The sequence below is a fragment of the Colletes gigas genome, unplaced genomic scaffold (assembly GCF_013123115.1).
Source record: "Colletes gigas isolate AHSC1104 unplaced genomic scaffold, ASM1312311v1 Colletes_gigas_Sc00003, whole genome shotgun sequence".
Classification (NCBI taxonomy): domain Eukaryota; kingdom Metazoa; phylum Arthropoda; class Insecta; order Hymenoptera; family Colletidae; genus Colletes; species Colletes gigas.
Window position 1 is genome coordinate 1,688,689 of NW_025106632.1, and position 16,741 is coordinate 1,705,429.

The 16,741-nt window shown below is 34.7% G+C and overlaps 3 protein-coding genes across 7 annotated transcripts; 2 read left to right on the forward strand and 1 right to left on the reverse strand.

Moving 5' to 3' along the window:
• Positions 1-525: 525 nt before the first annotated feature.
• LOC122404660 (casein kinase II subunit alpha) lies at positions 526-6,241 on the reverse strand. Of its 3 annotated transcripts, none has more exons than XM_043408829.1 (8): positions 6,080-6,241; positions 4,794-4,947; positions 4,579-4,690; positions 4,278-4,490; positions 3,362-3,556; positions 2,926-3,277; positions 2,420-2,497; positions 526-950 (listed from the first exon to the last, which is right to left on the reverse strand). In XM_043408829.1, exons 2-8 carry the CDS (start codon positions 4,886-4,888, stop codon positions 826-828), a joined length of 1,170 nt encoding a protein of 389 aa, XP_043264764.1. In that variant the 5' UTR covers positions 4,889-4,947; positions 6,080-6,241; the 3' UTR covers positions 526-825. The 3 variants fall into 3 exon arrangements, with proteins under 3 accessions (XP_043264764.1, XP_043264763.1, XP_043264765.1); XM_043408828.1 differs by having other exon boundaries at positions 4,794-5,025; XM_043408830.1 differs by having other exon boundaries at positions 854-950; positions 2,404-2,497; positions 4,794-5,025.
• A 1,161-nt stretch (positions 6,242-7,402) lies between these two features.
• LOC122404681 (breast cancer metastasis-suppressor 1-like protein) lies at positions 7,403-8,957 on the forward strand. Of its 2 annotated transcripts, XM_043408864.1 has the most exons (3): positions 7,403-7,513; positions 7,914-8,135; positions 8,215-8,955. In XM_043408864.1, the coding sequence occupies exons 2-3, from the start codon at positions 7,918-7,920 to the stop codon at positions 8,687-8,689; spliced, it is 693 nt and encodes a 230-aa protein (XP_043264799.1). In that variant the 5' UTR covers positions 7,403-7,513; positions 7,914-7,917; the 3' UTR covers positions 8,690-8,955. The 2 variants fall into 2 exon arrangements, with proteins under 2 accessions (XP_043264799.1, XP_043264800.1); XM_043408865.1 differs by lacking the exon at positions 7,403-7,513 and having other exon boundaries at positions 7,903-8,135; positions 8,215-8,957.
• A 1,238-nt stretch (positions 8,958-10,195) lies between these two features.
• LOC122404956 (enolase) lies at positions 10,196-13,796 on the forward strand. Of its 2 annotated transcripts, none has more exons than XM_043409370.1 (7): positions 10,196-10,345; positions 10,874-10,979; positions 11,261-11,434; positions 11,570-11,727; positions 11,954-12,254; positions 12,337-12,623; positions 12,745-13,796. In XM_043409370.1, exons 2-7 carry the CDS (start codon positions 10,917-10,919, stop codon positions 13,064-13,066), a joined length of 1,305 nt encoding a protein of 434 aa, XP_043265305.1. In that variant the 5' UTR covers positions 10,196-10,345; positions 10,874-10,916; the 3' UTR covers positions 13,067-13,796. The 2 variants fall into 2 exon arrangements, with proteins under 2 accessions (XP_043265305.1, XP_043265304.1); XM_043409369.1 differs by lacking the exon at positions 10,196-10,345 and adding an exon at positions 10,515-10,536.
• The last annotated feature ends 2,945 nt before the right edge of the window (positions 13,797-16,741 follow it).

The following is a 16,741-nucleotide window of genomic DNA, read 5'->3' on the forward strand; positions in this document are numbered from 1 at the left end:
ATGTGTGTGTGTGTGTGTGTGTATGAGAGGTGTGTTGAAGCATGGGCGTGCGCGTCGACGTACGTACGCACGTGTATGGATGCAAAATATACGTGTTGGTTTTCGCTTTGCATCGTCCTCTTCACGTAATAATGTCGTGTAATAACGATCATCCTTCGAATGACAAAACATGATCTAATAATTGCATTTTTTTATGCATTTTACAGGTCTCCCGTAATCGTGACATTTAGTAGCAGCGTCAGTAAAAGGATAGTACCGTACAAATCAATTACAAAACGGAGAAAAGCAACGTACAAGGTATTTAATGGCACATGCACACCGGCCAATATGGACGGAGCACGTACTTCGATTCCATAGGTTTCTGTGTATCCTGTATCATCGTAAGCTTTCGTTTACTAAAACGTTTGTCATACGCTCGACAACGCTCTCGGAACACATCGATTACTTCCCACTTCTTCTTCTTCTTCTTTTTCTTCTTCTTCATCTTCGTCTTCGTCTTCGTCTTCGTCTTCGTCTTCGTCTTCGTCTTCGTCTTCGTCTTCGTCTTCGTCTTCGTCTTCGTCATCGTCTTCTTCCATTTTCTGTTACGACTTTAAACCGTACACGGTAGATTACATTTCGATTACATCAGACGCAAAATCTGTATTTATTTTTTTTTCTTTTCTTTTATTCTTAAGTGATTCCCAAGCTGTAGAATAAGGAATGTCTAAAACGTAGAACTTTATGTATCGCTTGAAATATAATTGCCATTCGCGTAAACAGTGGTCCACCATCGTAGGAAGTACATGTCTTCTTATGTTTGCGAGCCGAGGTGGAATGGAAGGATCACTTTTCGAATTCTATATCGTACGTGAAATCGGAATACAGAGCCCATTCCTCCGTCATCTTGAGTTTCTCCTTCAGTTTCTTAGGGGTGATGAGATCAAGCCGGTTGCGCGGGGTGTCGATACCTAAACGAAAATGTTTGATTCTTCGTAAAATCTTTCTCGTAAAATGGATATGTAACACCGACTAAACGAAAGAAAAAAGAAAAAAAATGCCTGTTTTGAAATGATCGAGCAATTCAAGTCCTATTGTCGTTTCACCGATGCTCTATTGTTCGGCAGAAAGACACGTTTGCAAATTGATTATCAGTCACCAGATTGCAAACTGTATCTTTTGGAATTCGCGCGTACTCGCTACGCTCACTTTTTAAAATCAAACGAATTTAATTTGCATACAAAAAAAATTAAACACGAGCGTGTTACACTGTCCATAGTTATTGGTGGTAAGATCACGCATTCAAATATAATAATTATTTTATAATATTCACCATGTGTGTTCGTGAGGAATCAAACATTTTCTTGCAAGTATTGATACCCGGGCACTTGCGGCTTCATCCTGTTATCAGTATCGAGAAGATGCGACGACATAAAAACAATCGGCAGCGCTTTATACAAGTTTATTCTAATTTCACGATCAATCGACGTTATACGACACAGACTTGAATCGTTTCCATATTTCAAAATCACACATTTCTTTAGTCGCATCTCTAGTCATACTATTGGTTACTCGAAACGATCTTCAATTGTTAATAAAACGAAAAAAAGGTAAAAAACGTAGCTGTCGTGAATATCGGAAATTTTAATGTACACAATGTACTGTAAAAAATAAAAACATATATATCGCTCGTAAAAAATAGAAGATCGCTTTGCTTTGTAAGGGCCGTTATTACATTATTTCGTACGTTCTCTCTATCGTATTTATTATAAACCGCGTTGGTCGTTCCACGCCCTTGAAATTCTACAGGTCTGATACATCACCGATGACGAAAGATGATTTGTTGGCGAAGTTTTCATATTCTGGCAATAGCGGGGCCAGAAATTTCCATTTCATTTTATCCAGACGCCTGGAACGACCTTGCGTAAAGCGTAACATAGTTTTTTTTTTCTCTTCCTTTTAACATACTCGCAATGGAGAAAGGTGCCCGACAAATATCTACCTTATTTTAACGATACATTTCAACATAAATGTGTTTCCACGCTCAACGTTTGAACACTTTAGAAGAGCGGTGCTTGGCCATTGCGAATTCGTTAAACATTTTGGACGCCGACTCCGAACGATGTCGATAGCCGATTTTCATGCATACAACCGTGCGCCAACCGAATAACGGTTTATCCGGTAACATTACGATATAAACACAACGTTGTTCGTTGCCCCGACGGCATTCTTTCGTTCTTTATAAATATCGTAAAATAGAAATTGCGTGTCCGTATTAATACGAATTTCACGGATGTTTTTAATCAATACGCATCGTATTCGAGGATGCGAATGAATGTTTATGGCGTTCTCGTGGTCGATTCAGCAATACGTGAATGATATGGTTAAATAATTATAAATTGGAAATTGAGGAGCTGACATTACCTGGCCCGTTACTCACCTGCAGGTAACGAACTTGTCATGGGAGTAGGTGACGATGATGCCATGTTTAATCGACCTTGGTCTTTTACTATCGGATCTAAAACAAGAGTGGTATGAAATTAATGCTCAGAGTATAACATACCTCCTATAATAACGGGGCCAATAATATACTCGTTAAAAATCGATACATAATTTCCAAGCACTTTGCATCAAAATATTAAATAAATACCAAAGTAGTAATTGATTTAATAATCAGTGCTTATTGACATTCTTCGTAGTACCGATACAATTCGAATATCAAGTATCATCGAAACCTCAACTACACCATGATATAGCTAATGGTGGATTATTCGAATAATTTCGGGTAAATAAAAAAAAATATGGTTTATAAGAGCATTATTCGTGGGTAACCGAAATCATCAAGTATACATCCTGGAGGTGCAATTCGTTAAAAGAGAAAATGGTCTGCACTATTGGCCTAATTTTTAATTGTTTCAATAAGATTTAAATGTTACGTGTACTTACAAAAATAAGGATGTTCCATGGCTTCGCGAGCAGTGAGTCTCTCAAAATGGTCATAGCGCAAAAGTTTGTCAAGAAAATCGAGGCTTTCGGCTGACACCAAATGTTGGTTCTCCGAATGCATGAAACGCTCCCAGCGTTTGCGCGAATGTCGGCCTAGTATGTCATTGAAACGTGGATCCAATTCGATGTGATACTTGTCAAGATATTCGAACAGTTCTTCTGTCCCAAGAACTTTCGCGATTCTAACTAGTTGGTCATAATTATCGTGTCCGTGAAAAAACGGTTCTTTCCTGAATATCATACTTGCGAGCATGCACCCAAGAGACCACATATCTAATGAATAATCGTACATCTGCAACACGAAGAAAATAAATGCGATGTCAGTTAATGTGATTACAATATACGGTTCAACATTTAATAGGAAAGAAATGCAAACCTGGTAATCTACGAGTAGTTCTGGACCTTTAAAATAACGCGAAGCTACTCGTACATTGTATTCTTGACCAGGATGATAAAACTCTGCTAGACCCCAGTCGATTAACCGCAACTTTCGATTATCATGATCGATCATAACGTTGTGCGGTTTGACGTCCCTATGCATTATTCCCATACTATGACAATAATCCAATGCCTAAGCACAGAAACAAGATGGAATAATGTCGTGTTGTTTATTAATGTCCCGTTACTTCTTATATGGCTATAGATACAAAGTGGGTTGAGCATTATCCACGTATTACTTACTTAAAGAAATATTCACGAGTCCGAAAATTTTAAAAATTTCTGAAACTAAGGATTCTTTTATGTTCTTTGACGAACGAAAAAATGATGAATCTTTAGCTTTAATAGAAAAATGTCACACTTTCACATACTACAATAATGATTAACCCTTTCTATACTGAACACACTTCTAAGAGTACTGCATTTTATTCTACTAAATTTTACTAACTAAATATGCTATCTATATGTTACTTCATCACATATTACTATACTATGTAATAAAAAACCTTGTTCGTGTACGTTAATAATATTATTAAGGAATTAGGATAAAAAAAAAAGAATAATTTCTGACACATAAGAACTTAAAATGCTACTATAAATAAATCATTTGAACGTTCAAATCTTTTGCAGCATCGAAAGGGTTAAAAACGTGCTTCGTAAAAATTAGCGTCAAACTGAATTTGTATCGTTGACGACAAACTTATACGCATCAATAAACGATAACTTTGTGAGAATTAAATATTTTCGAACTCTTCTTCGAACCTATGATATACACCTACATCTATCGAAATAATAATCTCGAAGGTTCACATTGGACTGATACTTGGTTCCATTGCACTTAACAATACACGCACTTTTAATAACTCGTAGAGGTAGTATCTTATGTCGTAGTCTGTTAGCGTCTGGTATAATTGCTTGAAATCTGTGTTGTTGACGTGCTCAAAGATCAGTGCCGGTGTCCTCGATACTGGATCTTTAACAACTGCTTGGAGTGTAATTATGTTGGTCCCACCTTTAAGATTTTCTAAGATTTTAATCTCCCTTTTTATCTTCTTCTTTTTTACAGGCTAGAAATTAAAATTAGACGAGAATTATATATTTTCAGAACAATTGCATAATCTATTTACTTAAAAAGAGTAAACTGTGTTTTCATACCTTTAAAATTTTTACAACACATTTCTCGTTATTTGTGACATTAATAGCTTCGAACACTTCACTGTATTTTCCTCTGCCTAATTTTCTCACTAACTGGTAATCGTCTTGTTGCCTACGTAATAAAGAAATCAAAAGAGAACGAAGCAAGATAAATAAGTAAAATAAGAACAAATATAAATATATACATATACGTATGTTTAATTAAATATACTTACCCCCAATTAACAACATAGGATTCATAGTCCCAGTAATCTCTAGATTTATGTGAATTTACATCGGTGTAAACTCGCGCTCTACTAGGTAATGCCATTCTCTCCGATATATCACTATTACTATTTGTTTTGTTGATTGCTATGTTTTCACCGTTGTCTATCAAAAAGTTATAAGAGCTAGTTATTTTATCTCCTCCACTCACCCAGTTACGAATGCGCGAGGAAAAAAGTACACCTGAGTCATTAAAAAAATCACATTAAAAATGGAAAAAATTATTTGCCTTAATGCGACTAAAGAAAGTGAATGATTTTAAAACGTATATACAAGTATATGTTAGTCAAACATGACAAACACTAACTCGTGCTTTGTTAACTATCGCATATATCGAACAAGTATCTATTTAAGAGCTTGAACGGAGTACTTTTTATAAAACTGATAAGATAATAGGAAAACAATGGCACTGTACGATTATAATGAAATTTGCTATTCTCAAGGTTCATAAACCTTCCTTTTCAATTAAGTCAAAGCATCGTATACGTATCATGGCTAATACGTGTACACAATATAGCAACATATACAAAGATGAATCATACTACTTAATTATATAACGATTGTATTAAATGTAACACATCAAGAGAGAACAATTTCTATTAAATTACAATCAATATTTCTTATATACAATTAAAATAAATAGGATGTAAAGAACTTAAATACTATAGTAACCTTTAATCACTTTCTAAATTTGTTAGAAATATGAATGACACAATATACGAGCAAATTCTTTTCTAAATTTTACAATGTATTTTTTATTGAAAGCATCTGTGTCACATCGTTCAAGATCTGATCGAAATTCTAAGTTACGCGGTTAGAAAAATCAAAACAACTTTAGCAGGAATCATTATGCGATATAGAGTAGAATAACAAGGGGACAAATTAGGCCATGAAACGAGAGATTGATAAATGCTAAAACGTGTTCACTAATTGCAACGATTGAGCTGCATATTCCTTAGATGCCTATTGATTGTAAGTTCGTGGAAGACTCCCGGTTTCTTTCAGGAATTTGTAATTATGACTTCGCGAAACGTCAATTACGACTGTATAGGAGGCATTTGTACGTAAAAAAAGGTAATATCTTCACCGAAGACTATGAATCGAAGTAAAAGTTAATCTACTATCTGCTACATGGAATAGAAGCACGCACAAGCACAAGGGACACGAACACACATGTACGAGATAAATCACACGCCATCGCGATCAGGAAATTAACGTTGACTTATTTTGAACTCACCTAATGCATTCCGGACCCGAATCTTGATTAGATTGACCGCAACAGATCTACGAATTCGTCGTGAAATCACGCAACCCGCTTACGGAATACGTGAGGCCGCGAGAACGCGTGAAACTCGAAGATTTTTGCGGGCGGCCGGCTTCTCAAACGAGCGAGGTCCAAGATGGCAGCCAACAAACCTGCCACAAAATTTCAATTCTGTAGATTGAAAACTTTCAGCCTCTAAACCATTCGCGGTGTCTTCGAGAGAAAGCTCGTTGCCAGTGCTACCTCCTTAGAATGTCAACCAATCGTTTAAGAATGTTGAAATTCTTGCTAATCTTCTACGTTTCCTTAAACATTTTGTAAAAATACTACGATACCTACTTCAATGAAATATATTGCCATACATGCGATATATACGCTTCACATATTTCATTTAGGCGGAGAAAGTGTAAATAGTAAATTTTCGAAATTTTCTGTACGCTATTTTACGTAAAACAATGTTTGCTAGGGAAATGAATTGAAAACAAAGTAGTAAACATTTGAGACAATTTTTATTCGAAAAAGGAATTTTACATCTTTATTGAGGGAACTGCACATGTTTTTATTTATTTGTAAATACATTAACCAATCGAAATCATTGTTAAAATTATGTGCATTTGTGTATATGTACTGCAGTGTTTTACAGACCTCGAGTAAACAAAACCATGTGATCGCGAAAAAATCTTATTGGCTGCATCTTCTTGTCAGGAATGTATCGCAGGTCCGAAAAATGATGATAAAGTTTTCATCGAACAGTTACTTTTAAATATAGTTGTATTTTTATTACTTTATTTGATTTTCATATTTTTTATCCTTATTAACCTTTACTATTTACATATGTAAATATACATACTCCGTCCAACGAGTACAAAAACTATGTAAACAGAACCTTATGACTTATAACACTATTTAAACGGCATGACGCTGTGTTCTGAATAGGTACAGATTCAATAGAAGATATGTAAATTATTATTTATGCATAATAATAACAGTTCTGGAGTGAAAGTGTCAATAAGAGAGAATATAAAAATTCAAAATAAAGTGTTGATAGCAATAATGGTGTTACATTGTAAAACTCTGCATCTTTAAAAATTTTAATGCGCATACTCAACAAGAACTCCACATGTTTGGAGACCGCCGACTTTAGTACGAGCCATGCTCAGCGAGAGGCAGCAATGCTGTGAGAGTCCGATTTTGCATTAGATAGACAGAGACGCATAAATGATGCGTATTCTTTCTATCAGGTACAAAATCAGACTCTCGTTGTATTACTGTTTCTTGTTCTGCCGTAGTTTGTATGATCAGTTACAAATGGTTGCTTCGCGTGGCACTTGACAGACGTTATTTTGTCTTCCAGGACACTAAATATTTTGCGACGCTATACAAATAAACAAAATTGTTTCATAGCGAGTATGTACATTGATATTATGTAAACATTAGCGAAGTTATTTATCAGGATATTTCCATACTGTACCTTGTGTAGGATTTCGATAGAATGTTTGCAAATTTCTGTGTGGAAGAAATATTAGAGCTTTTGGAATATACCTTTTTGCTTTAACGTTTTTAACTGAACTTCGTAAATATTCGTACATAAGTTTTCGTTTTATTTCATTGATATTTAAATAAAAGGGTTCAAAAACATTGTAAACATTACATTTGAGGTTATATTATCGTAATAGAAATTTATACAGTAACGTAGATGACCCGATGAAGAAGAATTAAATGAGATGTACTTGTGCTTCGAAAATTTTTAACTTTCTCACGCATAATTTCTTTTTAATTTAATTCTATAAGTAAGTTTAACGCTCAGACAGATGCCAAGCGTTAAAGATGAATCGGAGGCAGAAGGGGAAGAAATGTCGCATGACAGTAATGAAAGTAATCAAAGCTCTGCATCGTGTGACAGTAGTGCAGAGCATAGCGATAGCGATGACTCCTCGGAAATGGATGAAGATGAATGTGAAAGGCGACGCAATGAATGTATGGAAAACCTAGTAGATTTAGAACGACAGTTTACTCTTCTCAAAGAGCAGTAAGTAACCTATTTCGTATTAGAAATGTTATTGGACGGAAACGTGTTTTGCTATTATGTATGCGATACAAAATTTCAGACTGTACCGTGAAAGAATTACTCAAGTAGATACAAAATTAGGAGAAGTTCGGGTCGGAAAGTCCGAAGAGTATTTAGTACCGTTGGAACGTTTAAAAGAAAATATGAAAACAAAAACTGAAGTAGCCGGTGTACTAAAGCAGTATAGATTACAAAATATACAAAATAAATTCCTAGCGGAAGAACAGGCTGCGTTACAAAATTTTAAAAGTGAAAAGGAATTAATCTGGGATTGTATTCATAATGATTTACAAGAAAAGATTCGCAGATTAGAGGAAGACAGAAACAATGTTGATATTCATGCGGATTTGTGGCTGAATTCGACTGGTAGAAGGCGTAGAAATCATACCGAAAGGAGAAGGGCTGTTACTGTTGCTGGGCCTTATATTGTTTACATGCTCAATGATGCAGATATTCTTGAGGATTGGGCATTGATAAAAAAAAGCCTAAGCAGTCGGAAAACTGAAATAATCTAATGCTATATGCAACTATAAACAAAATTTCTAATGTCTTAATAATGTCAATTATTGCTCTTGCATAAAAGTCAACTGTATAAACAATTTAAGGGCAATTTTGGCGATTTCTTTACATTTGTAATGCTTGTATAGGGTGCCTTTCTGTATAAGACTTTGATCTCTACAAAACCATTTTGAACTACATTCAAATATGTGTGACCTGTGGGAAAAAAATACCACATACAATACTTATGCCTTTCAGAAAACAATTTATGAACTGATAAATATTAACTACTTGTGAATATAGCGTTAAATTAAAAAAATGTAATAGTTATACTTTGCTGTTAAAATAACGTATTGTTAAGTGTAAAAAAACTAATTTAAGTAATTGTTGCATATGACATTAATCGCATTCAGTTTATTTATAAATGATTTTGTAAAACGAATTTCTTGAAAATATCAAAAATTATAGAAATTTTCAGTTCAAAATTTATTTGCAAAATTGCGTTTTCGAAGACCAATTTATTTAATTTTTGGCAATGTTATATCATTGATCATGTACAAATTGTATCATAATAAATAAATATATTCCATATTTTTGAATAAACTTTCAACAAAAATACTGGTGTTATTTGTAAACAAATATTTTTAATACATAAACGTTGGTAATAGTTTGTTAATTTGTATATTTATGATAATTATAAATAATTAAGATATCAAAGTATTATACACTGCGCTGTGGTACGTCATTCAGCATTGAGCGAGTGCCTGCTTTAAAAATGAAATGAAATCATCTTTTAGTAGTTTGTATCTACGTATATTGGACGGCGGCGATTCTGACGCAAGGTTACGGGAATCGCCGCCAGTGGAAAAACGATCGTCACTTAAGTCACTGCATATGAGCAAACGTAGATGTGCGTTATTCACTGTCCACTTCACACGATGCGGACTTTAATATGTAGTCTGGAGATGAGGATACACCTTAAATTAATATCTTAGTGTATTGGTACTCGATTTTCTCCTTTCGCAAAGACGCACACGTCTGTCTTGCAATCTGCATCGTTTAGCAGCGGATGGGAAATAATTTTCTATGGTTGTGCACAGAACATGAGTGATGGCGGTAATGGGTTGTGACCTTATGACAGAATCATCATTGCTCACTGTACCTACTCAGATGTGTCGTCATATGCTAATGTTACAAATTAATTTATATTGTTGCTCAATTTTTTATATGTTTTATTAGTTATTATTTATAATTTAGTTATACAAAATTGTTTTTGCAATGTTTCAAAAATTCCCGCGCTTGCAAATTAGTAACCAGCATGGATCATGAATAACACAAAACACAGATGGTTAATTGTTATAGAAATTATAACCAGCCGGGGATTGTGTAAAAATAGTAGGTAATTTTAACTTTTATTATTTAGTCGTTAGAATATTCAAAATTGAATTCAATATTTAGTTTGAGATTTTAATTTAAAATCTTATAAAGAGATCAAAATGTGCGATTAAAAGCCTTGAACGAGAAATTTTAGTTTTGGCGCTTTTGCGGTTACATTCGTGAGAGGTTTAGAATCGATAGCAAAGATTTACGATTCGAGGTCAACTGTAGGACAGATTCGGAAGAGTACCATTCTACTTCGAACATTTCAAGTGGGTTGTCACACGTTACGTTAGGTGAGCAAATTTCATTCAAGTTCTGTTCGACGTTTTAAAAAAATTTATATTTTCAAAAATCAGTTCATGTTACAGAAGATATCAAGATACCGTTCATGAGTTTTTCGAAGTGATATTTTCTCTCGGAATTATATAAAAAAAATGATCCGAATAACCACCGCGTGTGCTACGTGTCTATATTTTACTCCAAGGTCATTACTCTTAATATTTTGCGAAGATCACAATCAATTTTAAGAATCCGAGACCTTGTAACCGGGGAAATAATTTATTTTAATGTATATCTTCGGATTTTCTCCAGTGACCTTGACCAAGGTCAAATACTACACTATTCAGATTCCATTGTCGAGTACCGGTATTTTAATTTTTCGTAATATATTTAAAACGTTCAAATTATACAATACTTAAAAATTGCTGTTTAGGATTAAAGAGAGCCAGAATTCTTCATTAGGACGTTTTATTAATTATGGTTGTACATTTTGAAAGGTTTAATACACTTCTCATTCAACTTAAATGATATGTCTGTTGTAGATTTCTAATTTCCAAGTATAGTACTATTAGTTACTGTGAAAAAATGCCGATCCAAAGTATCAAGGCACGACAGATCTATGATTCCCGAGGCAACCCAACTGTAGAGGTAAGATTATGTAAAATATAATATTCTAATACATACAGTTATATTTTAATAACAACGTCCTTACTATTAAAAAGAAGATTCCTTTATTACAGTAGCTTTTAACACATAAATAACTTTATAAACTTTGATCATGTAACAACTACACGACGATAAAAATTATAATTTATTGCTATTGAGTTTTTAGTCACTATGCGAGAAATATATTGTAATATATTTAGATTTATCGAACATAAATTAATCATGCTCTTATGACTATTCCAAATACAATGTGTGTTTTACAGGTTGATCTTGTAACAGAAAATGGTCTCTTCAGAGCCGCAGTACCATCTGGTGCTTCCACCGGTGTTCACGAAGCTTTGGAACTTAGAGACAACGATAAATCGAAATACCATGGAAAATCTGTGTTCAAAGCCGTAGACAACATTAATAGTGCCATTACACCTGAATTGTTGAAGGTATGTATTATATATTCTATGCAAAGTTTTTGAGAATATGAAATAAATAAATGTCCGTTTCTAAAGAGTACTACCTACAGTGATTCTTTCGTTAACACGAATATAATACCAGAATATTAATTATTTGTTATTCAGGCAAATTTGGAAGTTACTCAGCAAACAGACATCGATAATTTCTTATTGAAACTTGACGGCACACCGAACAAATCGAAGCTTGGCGCAAATGCGCTTTTGGGTGTTTCGTTGGCAGTTTGTAAAGCAGGAGCTTCCAAGAAGGGAGTGCCATTATATAAGTAAGTAAATCAAATTTCTAACTTATATGTAATGAAACGTTTTACAATTTTGATACGGTTATTTAGTATTGTAATTATTCTGTATATTTATTAATGAAGTTGCAATACGTTACATAATTGTATAATATATGTAGGTGATCAAGGTTCATGCTGCTCAGTATATATTAATTATGATGGAATTTAGTTGTTTATAATAATGATTTTTTAAACTATTTTTTAATTACAGATATATCGCAGAATTAGCAGGAAATGCCAACATTATCCTGCCGGTTCCAGCTTTCAATGTCATCAATGGTGGTTCACACGCTGGAAACAAATTAGCAATGCAAGAGTTCATGATCCTACCCACAGGTGCTGCTAATTTCACAGAAGCGATGAAGATGGGTAGCGAGGTCTACCATCATCTGAAGGCTGGTATCAAGAAGAAGTTTGGTCTTGATGCCACTGCAGTCGGTGATGAAGGTGGTTTCGCTCCCAATATTTTGGAAAACAAAGAAGCTCTAAACTTAATTATCGATGCCATTAAAGTAAGTGTTAATTTCTTGTAGTTATTAAGTATTTCGAAACATTTCTATACATTACTGATTGTTGTAAAATTATAAAATTTAGGTTGCTGGATACGAAGGAAAAATAAAGATTGGTATGGACGTTGCCGCGTCTGAATTCCATAAGAATGGAAAATACGATTTGGACTTCAAGAATGAAAAGTCTGATCCCAGCACGTATTTGGAACCACAAGCCTTGAAGAACTTGTACTTGGACTTTATCAAAGACTTCCCCATTGTTTCCATCGAAGATCCGTTTGACCAAGATGACTGGAACTCGTGGACTTCCCTGACATCTTCTACTCCTATTCAGATCGTGGGTGATGATCTTACTGTCACAAATCCTGAAAGGTAACGTTGTTCATTTAATAATTGTATTCCTTAATTTTGTTTCGGGTTAACGAAAAATGTAATATGTATACGTAATAGAGCATACTCGGTAACAGTGTGGCATATTGTCTATGCATTACAGGATCAAGACAGCCATTGAAAAGAAGGCTTGCAATTGCCTATTGTTGAAGGTGAACCAAATAGGTACCGTTACAGAATCGATCAATGCTCACAAGCTCGCCAAGAGTGCTGGTTGGGGTACAATGGTGTCTCATCGCTCTGGAGAGACAGAAGACACGTTCATAGCTGATTTGGTCGTTGGACTTTCGACTGGTCAAATTAAGACTGGCGCACCTTGTCGTTCGGAGCGCTTAGCCAAGTACAACCAAATTCTTCGCATTGAAGAAGAATTGGGCGCAGCTGCCAAGTATGCAGGCGATAAATTCCGTAATCCTCAAGCTTAAGACATTCTACCTATTCATTTTATTAACATGATGCTCTAGTTAATATATACTGCAACACAAATGGAACTAGTACTTGTACGACCGTTTACATTGTGTTGATGAAATAGAGTCGAATGATTTTACTGTAATCGTAGCGTGATGAGTTGTGGAAATTCTTACATCGTAAGAATAGATTCAGATACGAAGTGTAAGATATAGAACCACTGAAAAAAAGATATCATCGAAATATCACTGCACTAGTTTATTGTAATGTGTCGGATAACATGTGATAATTGGATTATTACAGACTCATTTTAATCAGCGTAATCCAGGTAGGTTACCAGTGCACTTGAAAAAATGTCAACAACCGAGGTATGTGGATGTATGAAAATATTTATTCATTATCGTTAATTTCCTTATTTGTATGCTTTATGAATGTTTGGATCTTATTCGACATTCGATTGAATTAGGTCAGATTTTACAATTAAATGTATAAAAGAATGGTAATGCCTGGTATCTGCCAATTGAGAAACGCAAGTCACAAAATCATAAATAAACATAATGATAATTGTTAAATGTTATGAGTATGAATGTCATACATAATAAACGCAGTAGAAGTATTTGAATAAGAATTAGGGTCAATCACGAAATTGACGTTTATTTAAATATATCCATACAAAATTTACAGAAATTCTGTTATCACGAGCATACATGTAAATGTTAATGTATAAATAAAATTATAATCTGCAATGTATTAACATAATCCTCAACTTTATCTACTATTGGGAGAACAAATTTACCTAATTTTCTGTATTTTTTATGTTATTGATTATTGGGTAAGTCGATCGCAGACCAAACCCCAAAACAAGTCAAGAATCTAAACAGTAGAAAGGATTAGGCGGAGTATCTCGTCCCCCAATAGTACTTATTAGTATACTTATCATTAAAAAAATGTTACGAATAAATTTCATACAGATCCTTCGAAAGTTATTCGTCGCGAATAGCATTCGAGCTAATGGCCGCGAATTTAAAATAGTTCATTTAAATATAAAATAAAATTGTTAATAATAGCATAGACGAGATATACAAATAGACGTTGCATCTAATGTATCTCTTCGACCTATTTCTCTGGGGTTCTAGAGCTCCATTGCCATATTCATGCACAGACGAGGTATATGAGTAGATTTTACACACTATACCGATCTGAAAATTGGGAGCTGATTTGTGATTTTTATCCTCTTCTCGTGGATGGTGGCCAGTTTGAGAAACTATTCATGGTAACGTTGCGAGTGACACGAGAATGGTAACGGTCACTCGAAACATTACCAACAGATTTAGAAATGGATTTCAATCTCTTCCATAGGCACTAACATGTATTTACGCACACACTACAATTGTTGCCAATACTAATTCAGTGAATAGTTTCTCAACTGACCGCCATCCATGAGAAGAGGCCGCTAATATGAGTTTCGAATTTTCAGGTCGGTATCTTTCGCGGCCGAATCTGACTGCCATACCGACCTGAAAATTCGCAGATGATTTTAGCGGCCTCTTCTCACGGATGGCGGTCAGTTGAGAAACTAACTGAATTAGTGTGATAGGCAGCAGCTAGTTGCGTGTAAATACATACGAGTTGAAAAGTACGAATTATTCGCGTTTCCTTGACTAGTTAAAGTTGTAAATAATGTGCTAAAATCAGTCTATCCGCGGCTTCTACCTGAGGCAGCGCTCGGATTCGTAATGCAAGCTTCGGGAGACATCGGAGCTGCCCCCACCCCGCCGCCTGATTCGCGAGCGTTGCCGAGCACAGCGGACGGCCATCATTCGTACTTTGAAAACAAACATAGCAGGACGTGTCGAGACGTACCGGCGTTTCGCGGCCGAGGTGCGTATTTCTAACCTGTTTATCCTTCCACTATTACTACTCGCGTATTACTGCTTACGATCTCTTGCAATACGGTTTCGATTTAATCATTACTTAATTGTAATAATCGTTTGCGTACTTTAATGCATCGTTATTTCGTTTCTGTTGCAGTCTCTTATTGGAACTCGAAATTAAGAAATAATAAGACTTGTTGGAACCTGCCAAGACGTGTCGGCGTTTCGCGACCAACGGGGTACATACGTGTTTCTAACCTTTTAATATTTCTTCGTTATTATCAATTATTGTTTAATTATGATTTAATTTGTATTTCATTTCTGTTGCAGTCTCGGATTGAAATTCGACGCCATGGGAAAGTTTCATTGGCGCGTAAACGACACCATAACAGATGGCAGACCAGTCGACAAATTTTGAAGAGAATATTGGTAACATTATTGGTAACGTTTAAACAATTATAACAAAAATTAACATTCATATTAATATTTATTCATTTTTATCGCTTTATAACGTTATTTGTTGCAAGCATGATATTAATTTTGTAGTCGATCATTGTTAAAATAAATTATGAAAATCTTTGACAAACTTTTTATCCACTTCGATATACATATATCGAAGTATACAGAAATGGCGTCGGTAGATATCGACGATAAATTGGAATAGTTTATATTTAACTGTATTCTGATCGCGATTGAATATTTCCGAGTGTTATTCATTTAATTGATCGTTTATATTTCTTTATGAATCGTTGTAATTGCAATTTGCATATATATTTCGATGCAAGTTTAAGAAAACGTAGAAACCACGTAGTTGGAATATGCTATTAAAGCATAAATAATTAACGAACTTTAATTTTTGCAAATTTCGGAATATTTATAAAAATTATCGGATATTCTCACATTCGATGAAGCAAACATAATCATGCTTACAACTCTAACTATGAAACTTAGTGATATAATATTTATAAATTGAATAATTACTTGTACGTAATTATTTTCGTAGATAATATTTTATCGTTGAAATTCTCATTGATCGAGAATATTTCGCCTTCGTGGCAAACTATCTATACAATAGTATTAAGTAAAGCAGTATTTCTGTTGACGAACTCTTGTAAGAAGATGAAAAAAGAAAACCAGTAGGCTAAGCACAGGCGTGCTTGTTGTGTTTCTTGTCTCCTGTCCCTTTCTTTTCAGCTGTTTTCTTTCCAGGAAATTTGTTGGCCGCGCGCAATGCGGCCGGTAGACTCAGTGATCGTGCGTAGCAACAAGTTTGTTTCTCGGGGCAAAGTGACCCCGAGCACGTTGTCGTTCGCGGTGTTAGGCAAACGCGAGAATAGAAGCAGTGTTTTCTACGCAGTATTAAATTACTTTCAGAGCATCGTGGCTCTTTCTGTTTTCTGAATCGCGATAATAGAATCATTTGTTCGCCGATTTGAATCTTCGGTCGCGGTAATCTGATTCAATACTTTCCAATCAAATTAATTATCTTTTCAATTTGAAATTTAAACTCCTCGTTACCGGAATTAGAGTCAGTGCATCACGGAAGAGGATTATTTGGCGATGCTCCACGAGCAAACAACGTAAGTATAAATTTATACTTTGAAATTTTTAATTAAAAATCTCTACAATTTTGATAATAGATTCTAATTGTTTTCTTACAGTTTTCTTACAGTTTCTGAACATGATCCTGGGAACCAGCAGCAGCACCCGGGGGGTATCGGGCGGTGGACCACGAGCAAACAACGTAAGTATAAATTTGTACTTTGAAATTTGTTATTTAAAAATCTCTATAATTTTAACAATCGATTCTAATTGTTT